The sequence below is a fragment of the Myzus persicae genome, unplaced genomic scaffold (genome assembly GCF_001856785.1).
Source record: "Myzus persicae strain clone G006 unplaced genomic scaffold, MPER_G0061.0, whole genome shotgun sequence".
NCBI classification, from domain to species: Eukaryota; Metazoa; Arthropoda; class Insecta; order Hemiptera; family Aphididae; genus Myzus; species Myzus persicae.
The window spans coordinates 84,445-97,426 of record NW_019104098.1 but is presented as its reverse complement, the minus strand read 5'-3'; the positions used below and the strand labels follow the sequence as shown (position 1 = coordinate 97,426).

The 12,982-nt window shown below is 30.3% G+C and overlaps 1 protein-coding gene across 3 annotated transcripts in view; it reads right to left on the bottom strand.

The window, feature by feature from the left end:
* Nucleotides 1-12,982, bottom strand: part of LOC111038716 (integrin alpha-PS2-like) — a 71,435-nt gene that overhangs the window by 25,664 nt on the left and 32,789 nt on the right. For all 3 annotated transcript variants that reach the window (XM_022321936.1, XM_022321937.1, XM_022321939.1), the window contains exon 3: nt 12,380-12,501. In XM_022321936.1, the coding sequence (XP_022177628.1) occupies nt 12,380-12,501 (122 nt within the window). The remainder of the gene's footprint in view (nt 1-12,379; nt 12,502-12,982) is intronic.

Here is a 12,982-nt window from a genome sequence, read left to right as displayed (position 1 = left end):
TACAGACGTCAAACGACCATCCGGATGATAATGCTATACGACCACTGCTGCAGATCCGTTACCGGCGAGTGTCTATATATAATATGTTTTTTCTTCTTCTTATATTATTATTATTATTATTTTCAATCACTCCTCTTGTACATATACTGTTGTTGTTCTATCTTCCTATAGAGTACCCTTTTCTCGTCGAGGTTAACGAACCCCGCGCGCTTCCAAGTTCACTATAAAATGTACTAATCGCCACATCAAATAATTCTACCCGACCTATATAATGTACATAGTGTTATGTTAGTGATACGCCACTTTTAAGATAATAATAATAGGTAATGGGTATATAATAATTAATCTCTATTCGTTGGTATTTTAATTTCATAAAACTGAATGCTGTAAAACCTTTGTATAATGTGTATATATTATATAAATAATATATGAAAACATACAAGCACCCCGGCCTAAATGTGGAAATTAAATATTAAATATTAAACCATTATGATGTTTCTTGTCATTTGTCATGTGTTTGCAGTAGGTATATGTGCAATTTAGTAAAGGTATAAAAGGGGTATCCATCGCCAAAAATGTATTAAGTTAATTTTTATTGAACCAACGTTCCGTGCGTGTGTTCGTTAAAGGTCTTGAAATATACCTACTGAATGACTATTGTATTATTACCGTTTGATTGAATTCACGCGAGACACAATTCAATACAATGTGTTCAATCATTGGAGCATAAAAAAACCCTTCATTCATTTTCAGCTGTCAACAAGAAGGATATCATATTAAAAAGCATAGTAGGTATAGGGAATAGTTGCACTAAAACTAATTTAAAGTCTAGCAAGGGTGTTTTTTTTTTAAAATAGGGATAACTTTTCTCACGAGTGTGATTAACTGCCTTCTTCGTAAATAAAGTGTATTCAATTCAACAAAAAGCAAACATTGAAATAGGTAAGTATGCACTCGTGATGAAAAATAAAATTGCCAAATTTATTGGATGATCTAACACATAAAAGGAATACTTATTCTATGGTCCTAATTTGTGTTTACATTTGTAAATACAATAATAATAATATATATGTACAGCTTTATTGGATTGTAATTTGTATTAAAATATATGCTTCTGTGTGTACTTTTAACACCCTAAACCTTGACTTCACTGTAAACCATTTGAATTAGTGCACATATTATGTAAGGTGAAAAATTACGAATTAACAATTAACAATAATTTCAATATTTTAATAGTGAACTGAACGAATGATATACATTTTCTTCAAATCGATTTAGAACTAAGAAACAACTAACAAGTTTTAGATATTTATTGTACAGTTTCCAAATATTTGTTATATGGAATAAAATATGTTTCTTCTTTTATATCTTTTAACCGATTAGTTATATAACATTAATTCATTATTATATGAATATATATATATTTTAATTTCAATGTAATTGTTTAGTTCCATTTTTATAGAACATTTCATTTTCATAATGCGTGTGAATATTAAACGTTATACATTATTTTCATTCTTAAAAGAATCTTGTTATAGTTTGTTTTTTATGTATAAAAAATACACAATAATTATTACGGACTACAATAAATTATTTGTAGGTGTATGCCGTATACACCAGAGTTGAATATATAACTATAATATACATTATATAAAAAAAAGATTACAATGATTTCTCATTTATGAATTTACAACAATACAACTTATTTACTACTTAATAGTACTTACAATTGAATATTAATTCACCATTCACGATGTACTTGTTGATGATTTATTTACTTAAAATTCAATGTAACGCAATGCGTGATTTGTAAGTATAATAGAGGATTGTAATGTAAATTAAATAATTCCAAGTCATCGTCTTGTTATGCATCATTTTTTAGGTTTTATCTTAAAATATGATATTATTGAGGAAGTTATAGCTTCAACTGGCTTACTTGTTTAAAAAAACTAATAAATTACTATACTTACCTAATAATAGATAATTAAATTATATATTTTAATAAATACCTTATGGTTATTTTTTTAACAATTTTCAGATTCATAATTAAGTTAGTTCCAATCGAATAATACAGATCGCAAAACAAATACATTCAATAGAGAAGTAGGTCGTAGGTGTAGTTCACAGTTTGAACGTCATACTGTATGTTATATTTAATTACAATATAATACTACAAAGTATATGTTGCCCTAATAAATCGAAACGTTTTTTTTTCGAGATCCAATAAAAAGTATCCCACGTGACAGTGTGCAAAAATTGCGGGACCTTGAAATACGACCGTGAAAACGGTGATCTCGTACCTATGTATTTGAAAGAGAGAAAAAAATAAGAAAAGAAAAACACACACTCACACATTTGTATTGCAGTTGTCCCCTGTGCGCATATTATACACATATAATATATATATAGGTACCTACTATATTCTGTATAGAAACCAATTTGTAATTTGTCTCGTGCTTGATCTATCGGCCAACGGAATCGATTCCGTGTTTGCGTCTGGGACGTGATTTTTTTTTACTTGTAGCCATTTCGAGAAAAAACGGACATGCTCCACCACCGTACGATGAATAGTATCGTCACGCGGCAGCAACGACAACAGCAGCAGCGGCGACAGAGACAAAAACGGGTTTCTATCTCCATACAGAGTGATCTACAAAGCATACTCACCCCTTTTTTAAATCAATAATACAGTAGTTCAAATTGTTTCAATACCTATGCCTATAGACCATATTTATAAATTCTTCAGATTTTGCAATGTATTATTTAAGTTCTTAAGGAGTAGGAGTGTCCTGTGAAGTTACAAACTTAAGTTTTTTTTTTCAAATGAGAACCGCTCTTATCTTCTGTGAATTATTTAGTAGGAAATTTATTGAAAATATTAACTTATCAGAATCAAAATTCGTATGAGAAGTTTTAAACTTTTTAAGTTATTTAGCTTTGTGTACTATAAGGATAATAATTTGGAAGACGTATGGGCTATGGAGATTTTGTAGTACTTAATATTAATCCATCAACATAAATAGTTTGTGAAAATGGTCTAGGCAATATAAGCATAATAAATACTATAGATTTAATATAGTCTAAATATCATATCTATGTCTTATATTATTGTAAAACCATTTTTAGGACTGTTATTATTATTACATATATTTTAATAACTCAGAAACAATTCATTCGAATTTTGAATTGGGTATATCAACATTTTAAGAAAAACTATCTTAATAATTTACAGTAGAAAAGAAGTTAAAGAAAAGAGAAAAGGTTCTAATGTTAAAAAATCTGTATCTGTATCACCGCAGTACAATCCGTGCCGTTTCTCAAAAGAAGGTGAGCATACTTGGTGAATCACCCTGTATATATATTACATTATGTATATTGTATAGGCATATATTGACGATCCGGGCTTTTTTCCTTGTTGTTTCTTTTTTATCCCCTTCGTCACGCCGCCTCACCATTCTCGTCTCGTTTGCCCCACATATTCTGTTTATCGGCAAAATTTACATTGAAAAAGAATTACAAACAAAAAGAAAATCTCGGGAGGTTTAATAAAAAATAAAAAAATATCGCATTCCGTTTGATATACGTTCGGCGCGGTGGCCCGACGACAGTTGAATGCCGATCCGTTTTTGCCTCGAAGCAAGTGCCGTTTTTACTAAATTTTTTTTATTATTATTATTATTATTATATGCGACTGCCCTCTGTTGTACGCCGAAAGATATTTTTTCCCAGACTATATTATTATTATATCTTGGCTATCTACGATAGTATGTGACATGCGATCATCGATGTATATAGTATATACGCGCCGACATTGAAGGCTTTTTAGACGTTCATAAACGTATATAAATATAACCAACCGCATGATAATCGACGTACATATAGGTACATCGCAGACAAATACTTATCTATAAATGGATGCATTTTTTTCCACTCAGAATTTAATATTTATTACCATGGAAATTATTACAATACATCTAGATGTCAGGATCTAAATTTGTCAAATTTAATTTATCAAACATTAAATTTATCATTCTTTATTATAGTTATTTTATTAAATAATGATAAATTAATGCAATATTATCTTAAATTTCCATAAAATCACCTTATCAACAAGAACTGTTGTCTCTTTACAAGCTTAGGCTTTTGGAGACAATCATTTATATGATTTATTTAAATTTTATTTGTTTGATATTGATTCAATCGTTTAATCTGTTCTAGTTTTAATCAACCAAGTCTTTCAATAAGGAATCAAATTAAAAGGTTCGTAGTAATAGTTATTCGTTGAAAATTCCGAATCATACATCGTTTATTAAAATTTTCCCATACATTATATACATTATACATATTAACTATATAGATAATAAGCAATTAAATAGTTGAAAAAATACCATTAAAATAGTTGCATATATATCTATAGTTTGAGAAATAATTAGTAATTTTAATTATAATTGCTATTTAATTTGATTTTAATATGAAAATATAAAAATAAAATACGCATTAAACTATGTTTCTCTAATATTTTAATTTTTAAAGATAAGGTAAAAAACATTAAAATAATATTAAAAGACAATTAAGTAAGAATATGTCAAAAATCACTGTATATAAGATACAAAAAAAAAAATACCCTTTATGTTGAATTTATACTTTTTTTAAATAGTTTATCCTGTTGCAGGTTATTAATTAAAATTGATTTTCGAAACATGCATATAGATTATAGGTACATAACATAGTGTATTTAATTGTTTTTTTTAATTTTTTTTTTATTTGGATTGAGGCTTCAGCCTTTAACTGCTGAGGACATTAGCCTGGGTTAATAATTTTATTGTTCTGAAATAATCATTAATAATAATGAAGTATTGTATTTAAGTAAACTACAATGATATATATTTTATATGCCTATTAATATATATAGTTGAGTGTTGACCTATTATCCAATTTTCCTATCCAATAATATAGACTTCGAAACTAGAATTTGTAGCTGTACAGAATATAAATATATGTATAATTTATAAATATGCGCGCGTCTTTCGATTTTCAAATCGTATAAGTAGGTAGTATATATTATACACCCGCTGTAGTTGAACGATTTATAGGAGCGAACAATTACGGCCGACATAAATTAAGATCAACGGACGGTGATTTTGTCTTAACCATGTCACTGTGTATGGTGGTATCCTGATACTATATTGATATGTATATGATTAACTAAAAATATGTACGCGTACCTATTCCTCAGGCAAGCGATAAAGCATCGCCGTCGTAGGTCAGCTTTGCAAATCGACAAGGGTTTTCCGACGTCTCGTTATTACATACGAAACATGAATGCACAATATTATTATTATAGTTACCATCGCATTATATAAAATAAAATATATAGTATATAGCTGCACCTATTATCCGACATCGCCAGGGTTAAAATTAATCTAAATTTCTATCGTTTTCCGTTTTGCTTCGGTTATACAAACACAATTATCATAAATGTTCCATTTTTTAATTATGTATACATTTTTGATAAAAAAAAAAACAAATAACTGGAGACAGATTCATGCTTAAAGGTCGATGTAAATCCAAAACCGTTAAGATTGATTTTCGTTTTTATTGATAACATAAAAAAGACCAGCATTTAGAAAGAAAATTATAAAAATAATCATTTTAGTTTTGTTTATGTAACTATTTGATTTTAAGATTTGTTATTTTTTTTAAATATATAGCAATTTATACTTGCAATATTTCTACTAATTATAATAGTAATCTGGAACTAATTGTAACCATTTAAATAAACCAAAAAAATATTTGATTTTCGTTAGTCAAAACTAAATTCATATATAAGCCAATGCCATTCTATATCAACTTAATACTTATACATATATAAGGGTTTAAAAATCGGCTATAAACCTCCACCGAGTCTCGAGGAATCTATATTGATACAACTTTTATTGAAAATGATCTAGTCGCAGTTTTAGAATTTATATAGAGGTCAAACAAAGAAATATTCATTTTTATATACCTACCTATCTATGTATAGATTGATTGACGACAACGACCTTAGCGTTGATCAATGTCCCGAATATATTTCGTTTGAGATATTTCTGTTGATTATGACGTATATATGACGTACTTTATTATACATACCGTTAAAAATAATATGATACTATGTGAGCGCGCGACAATTTAATTAGTATAATACAATAATTGTGTAATAAAACTTGGAGACTTCAACGACCATTATATGCATCACATAATATGAACAACGAATGTATGTTATAACGACGATTTTTTGAGGGGAAAAAAATCACATCATATATATTGGATAATTCTTTTGAAACCAATCAAACTACTGTGTAATTTTTTGTTATAATATATGATTGTAGATTTTTGTGCGTTTGAAAAAAAAATGATATAATACTATATTATATCGTCTGCAGTCACTTCACGTCTCTTATCTTTAAACTTTAAAAGTTAATAAATAAAACAAATTATTAGTTAAAAATGGTTTGAAATGTTCACACTTTGTTCATTATTAAGTCAAATACTAGTATCGCAATAAAAAAATAAGAAGTGAAAACCAGAATAAATCATTGTGTTGAAAACGTTTAAATTTTTTTCTCCAGAAATATAGTAGGTAAGTATGCACCCCACCTATAGACTATATGTTGTACGCATTTCTAAGTAGGCATTTAAAATTATAGAGGAATAAATTAAAATGTTTTTCAAAGATTCAAAACAGTACGGGGATAAAAAAAGATTCACCCTGTACTGTATATATAAACGGGGGTGCGTTATAAGTTTATGACGGGGTGTTGAGAGATATTCCGCAGATACTGCGTATATACAACCGACACAATAAATTTACGTAAGTTCACTGCAACGGGGGATAAACGGTGTGCATATCAATGCGTGTGCCGGTCCCGGCTGATGCTTATATTTTATTATTATAAATTATAATATATTTATGTACACATAAAAAACGGGCCGGGAAACGTCCGCGGGTTCACGACGACGGACGTTTATACCGCGCGCGCGCACAGAATACAGATGACTCGTATTATATTATTATATTATGTACGCGTTATTTGTCTTTCGGACTTTCGATGTGTGTGTATAATGTTTATAATATAACATATTATAATAGGTATTATACTGCAGCGGCTACTATACGCACTGTACATCAGTGTACATTTTTATATATTATTATATATACGTCTAGGCAGGTGACTATATATATATATATATACATGTATAATATAGTATATGTTATCAAGATTGGAGAGGCAAACGCATTTCATATAGTTTATGTATATTATTTATAGTCGGGTCCCGGTGACGATGTTTTTGCAGCCAGCAGCAGAGTCCCGTTTGACAAATGCTTGAGAAAGACGGGAAGTGCTGGTCGAGTATAATATGCACAGTATACATACATAATATAGAAGGTATGACATATTAAAAATAAATATATGTGCCTTACAATATCTATTATTATTATTATTATTATAAAATGGAATAAAATAAAGCAATCTCTGTACTGCAAGACCTAAGTAGATATATAATAATAAACTTAATAGCATCTCAAACGGAAATTATGTTGTATTAAGACATATCCTAAAGTTATATTAACATTTAAAACAATACCATTTATGAAAACAAATCTGAATTTTTAAGAAATGTATAAAATGCGTTATATATATTTTCTATAATATAATACATACATTAATGTACGTTTTTATGAGCCATATATAGAGTATATAGACGTTGAAACTATACTGAACCATTTGGCACCAAATTTTGCACACATATTCTCCTTATGAGTTGTGACTCAAGGAGTGTTTATGCGTTTATATCTTCGTTTTTCAACCCTTATAGGTTTCTATAGGATGATTCACACATAAATTTCGTTTCGGCCCACGAAAGCCGAATAATTTTTGTTTAAATATAATTTGTGGTTGCCATTAGGTACAAAAAAATTGGTACCTATAGACTAGCCGACCCACCATATTGTGGAATTTATAGAAAGGAAAATTATCTATCCATTTTTATAAAAATGGAGGTTTGTCTGTCGGTTAGCTAGAAACTCCAAAACTTATATGATCATTGATCAATAGTGATATATCAATAGATTCTTCAAAACTCAGAGGGTGTTTACAACTTATTTTTTTCAATCCCTATGGACACCCAAAAGGAAGTTCGAACACGAATTTTTTTCAGCTCATGAAAAAGGATTTTTTTTTGTTAATTCAAATGGTTATACTATATCCGTGGTTTATTTATTACCTATATAATTATTATAATTAGTAAAAATATGGTATGTACTTTTTTTACAAATATTCAGCGTGGCCAACATTAAGTGGGACAGATAGTTATAACTTATAATTCTATATATAATATGGCAAGTCGGTATGTTTGTAACTTATAGCCTCAAAAACTACTGGACTCATTTTGACGAAAATGTCATCAATTGTTTTCTTAAGATATCAGGAAAATGTAGAGTACCTATAGGCTATAGCTACAAATCTTTGAACCCCTTCAAAAATATACCAATAGCTGTATCCAATATGACAGGCAGATTGTCCGTCTCGGTCGAATTATTTCACAGAGCGAGGTACACCGCCGGCAACCTGTGAACGGAGGACACTAAAATCGAAATACATCGATATAGTGACCTATTTTATATTTGGTCTTTCCTGGTTATACGCAGTATTAGTATGGAAATAAAAAAAATTAATTAAAAAAGTTTTTAGATTAAAATTGATGATAAAACAAAATCTAATATTAGAAGTATGATGGTACTTACTTTAGTTTAAAAACAACGTTGTCTTGCGGGCGACTAAGTGACATGTGTATGTGATTATACGGAAGTTATGTCTTATGATTCGCACACTAATGATTAGTGCTATAGAAGTTAAGACGAATACTGATAAGATACTCATAAATATGCATATAAAAATCTAAAATATTCAAACTAAAATGTTAAATTATACCTATGTAAAAAAAACTTAACAAATTAATCCAAATTGTTTTAACAACTAATATTATTATTATTTTGAGGGATGCTATTTATAGGTCATGATATACTACCATGACCTCAACTGACCATGATGGTATAATTATAGTATATTTATATAAATATAAATATTCAAAAATACGTACCAAATAGAAAATGTTAAGTTTAGGCAACGCGGACACAAAAGCAAATGTATGACAGATGTATACCGCGGTAGGTATAAAAGTATATTAAAACAACAATAAAGACTTGTACACATATATTGCTACGGTATGTGTAAGGTATTATGTTAAGTCCCCCCGTCCGTCGGCCGTTTTGACTATATTTAAAATCTAATATGTACGCCTAATTAGGATCGTGTAGATTATAATATTATATAATTGCTTCAAGAAGTGGTTTATTTTAGACGCAAGTTGCGGCAAATAGAAGAAACTCACTCCTTTAAATTTCGATGAACTTACTTAAGGAGTGTTCGTTTTCGAGTATTTTTATAAGACAAAACTTCTATTTCGCGGAATATATTATATAGCTTATGTAATGCGGGATACAATTTGTGACCATCATATTTTTACACCGTTTATTGTTATCCACCTGGGACAGTGACACCTATAAAAAGTAAATGCAAATATGTGTCCGCATCTGAATTTTCTATTACCTTTAGTTTACAAGTTGGGCTATTAAGCATCAGTTATTCTTAGAAAGAACAATGTGATAATAAAAAAATCTATTTCTAACAAATGTTCATAATATTTCATTGAAATTCCATTATGTTTGCCAGCCATTAAAAAAATATTATTTAGAATAATTAATATGAATACGATAAAAATAATATTATTTCAATACATTCTTTGCATGAATTAGGCAATACACAATTAGAATACCAAATGTTATCACATTTTTTAGTTGGAATATTTGTATTCGATTTTTCTTACAATCATATTTTTATAGAGTTATATTGCCTGAATATACAGCCCTAAAGAGTTTAAATGGAAATAATAATGCATAGCACTATATATAGAGAGAGTCTTAGAGAAGCTCTTTAATTCGCATTAGTGAAACTCATATTACCTATAGTGCCGCTGTGGCCATTACATGAACATAAGTAATAATGGTCAATTTGGTAATATAGCATTTATTATTCAAGAGGTTATAGCACTCCACCAGCTCAATCAGACACCTATTAATATATATATATATATACTTTTATATATGTGTATACACTATACATAGATGGCGAACAGTAGTAATCTAAAGAATCCTTATAAAACGTCATTAATTACAAAATTATATATAAAAAGACTGTAATAATATTATTATATTATATATACGTATAAGTATTGCTCCAACGACTCTATTTAATTTAGTAACACAGAGATACGAATATTATCATAGTACATTAGTACCTTAGTACCTATACGCATATACGCATTAGAACTGAGATTATATTTTTTTTCCTCTCCTTCAGCGCCGCTTTCACGCTCGTTCTCCACCGGGTCCATTAACTCGTGATCCATATATATATAGCAGCAATCATAAAAACCAGACCATCGGTGCACTTTTTTCTCTCTTTATTTTGTCTTTCTATTCAATCCGTCTCAGTTTTCTTGACCGCAACCTTTTATTCGTTGCCGCATACAAGCTTCCACGTAATATAATAATAATAATACTATAGTAGTAATAATAATAATAATAATAATAATAATAATAAATTTCACTTCGTTTTGGCCTCCGGCCTCGCGGTGTACATACCGTGGCACATTCCACGGCCATCTGTTCAATCGTATATTATAAATGTACAATATATTATATTAAATGCACATACATGAGGAGCATATACACACGCACACACATATGTATAATATAGAATAATAAATAATAAATGTATAATATAGCACCATAAGTCGTGTCATTTGTTCTGTTCGCGCGCGACGATTCTGCGCAAATTATTTACCGCACCTCCTGACGCCCAACCCAACGGCGTGGCGTCCTAAGAGGCGTTCAATTTCATAACACTCCCGGCGAGCACCTCAAACATAACACATATTATATGTGTAACCGATAGACGACCGAAAATCTACCTATATGGCTTTAAAATTGGTACATGGTGTTATGGTAATCAAGTGTGTGATCATTTTAACACAAAACACGCATCATCCTAATCCGTAATCATATTATCTCGAAAATTAACCTTTCACGAACGTGATCCTAGAAAACACTAAATAGACAGCTATATCTAAATTGTTTACTATTTTTATAAGTTATAATCAATATTTTTAATTTCATTAGCACTTTAGTAATGTTTATTACATACTTTGTATGTTGCTGCATTACATCTCACAACTATCAATGCTATCATATTACCATCTGCTATTTTTAAATATTATAATAAATACATATAGGTACGGAGTGGACGAAAAGGAAAAAGGAAGACCGATGAAGATATTCATAGGAGAGATGATTGAAATTGCTGGATGCAATGTGTTTTCGCTGCGACAAGGCAGTAGAGCTTTTAGTAAAAAATAGGAAGAAAAATACAGGGTGATTCACCTTCCAGACTCAACCGCTTTTTATTTTATAGTTGCATTATTCAAATTCTGATTTTTTAAATTTTAAAGTATACTTATAGGTATAACTAGTATTCCGTTATTATCAGGTGATCACTACGATCATTGTATATCTTATATCTTATATACTTTTAACCCCATTGTGAAGGACTATCATCCTCGTCCTCATGCAGTATACCTATATAGTATATAATATATACGTGTAATGTAAACTGTTTAGCAACTAGAAAACGCTACTCAAAATCTCCAAAAAAACTCATTTGTTAAATGGTATATATAGTAAAAGAGTTCGTTTGCAAAAAAAGTTTAAAAATCTAACTAATTGAAAATATCGTATTTATTTACTCAATTTGAATACCCAATCCTGCAGCTTCAATTTCAACAATTTGAATTTGAATAAATGCATTATTAAAATAAAAAACGGAAGATGAGCACACTTAATGAATCACTCTGTATATATGCCGTGAAGTCGGGTAACACGGCGCGAGGTACCTATATATATACATATTATTATATAACTGCGGAGCAATACTTGACTACATATATATAAATACACTATATGCAGTAGGTATATTATATTATAATTTATACATTTGTTTAATGTCTTCATATACGATCGCGGCTCGTATATTATATGAACAACACGAGTCGTAAATTATACGGCGGCCGTGTCCAATAACAACGGCCGCGGCGCTTTTCACAACAGATCGGTCGGCCGGTCGCGGTCTGCAGTCCGTCCGTCCGTCCGTCCGTCCGTCGGTTCGCCGTACATAATATTATTATTATAAACGCTGCTGGCCGGCGTGAGAAAACTCACCTCTCGTGTCGAACGGAATCTCCTCGCAGTCGTCCTCCCTGGCCGTGCCGCATCTGAACACGGCGCCGCCCTTTTCGACGCCCGGCTGTGCCGTCTGCGCCTCCGGTGCTCCGATCAGCAACCTGGAAAACCGTACACGGATGTCATTCGTTATTATGTGCGTATAGAACACTCACTATATAATATCATGTAGTATATTCATGATGATGATGATGATGTAATTGAATTATTATGTTATCGTAGTGTTTTGTGTGTTATTATATAGCGCATGCAGTTTCGGGAGAGTGGGCGGGGCATTTTAAGGTGAAAAACGTGAAAATTGCTCAATCCGAAGAGAACTATCGCTTTTTGAATACAACTCGAGCGGGTACATCAGCATGGCAGCCTATAAAATGCATTTAGACGCACATACGCTAGTATTATAATATATGATTACACGTTTCATTTATTGTATATCGTTTCGTCAGTTCTATTAAATATATGCGTGTACGCTTCGGGATAAAATTCGGGTGCAGGCAGGAAGCATTGTAAATTGCCAGCAAGCACGAGTCGCGTGTATATATATATGTATATACGCACACACACTGACGTTAGACTTCTATA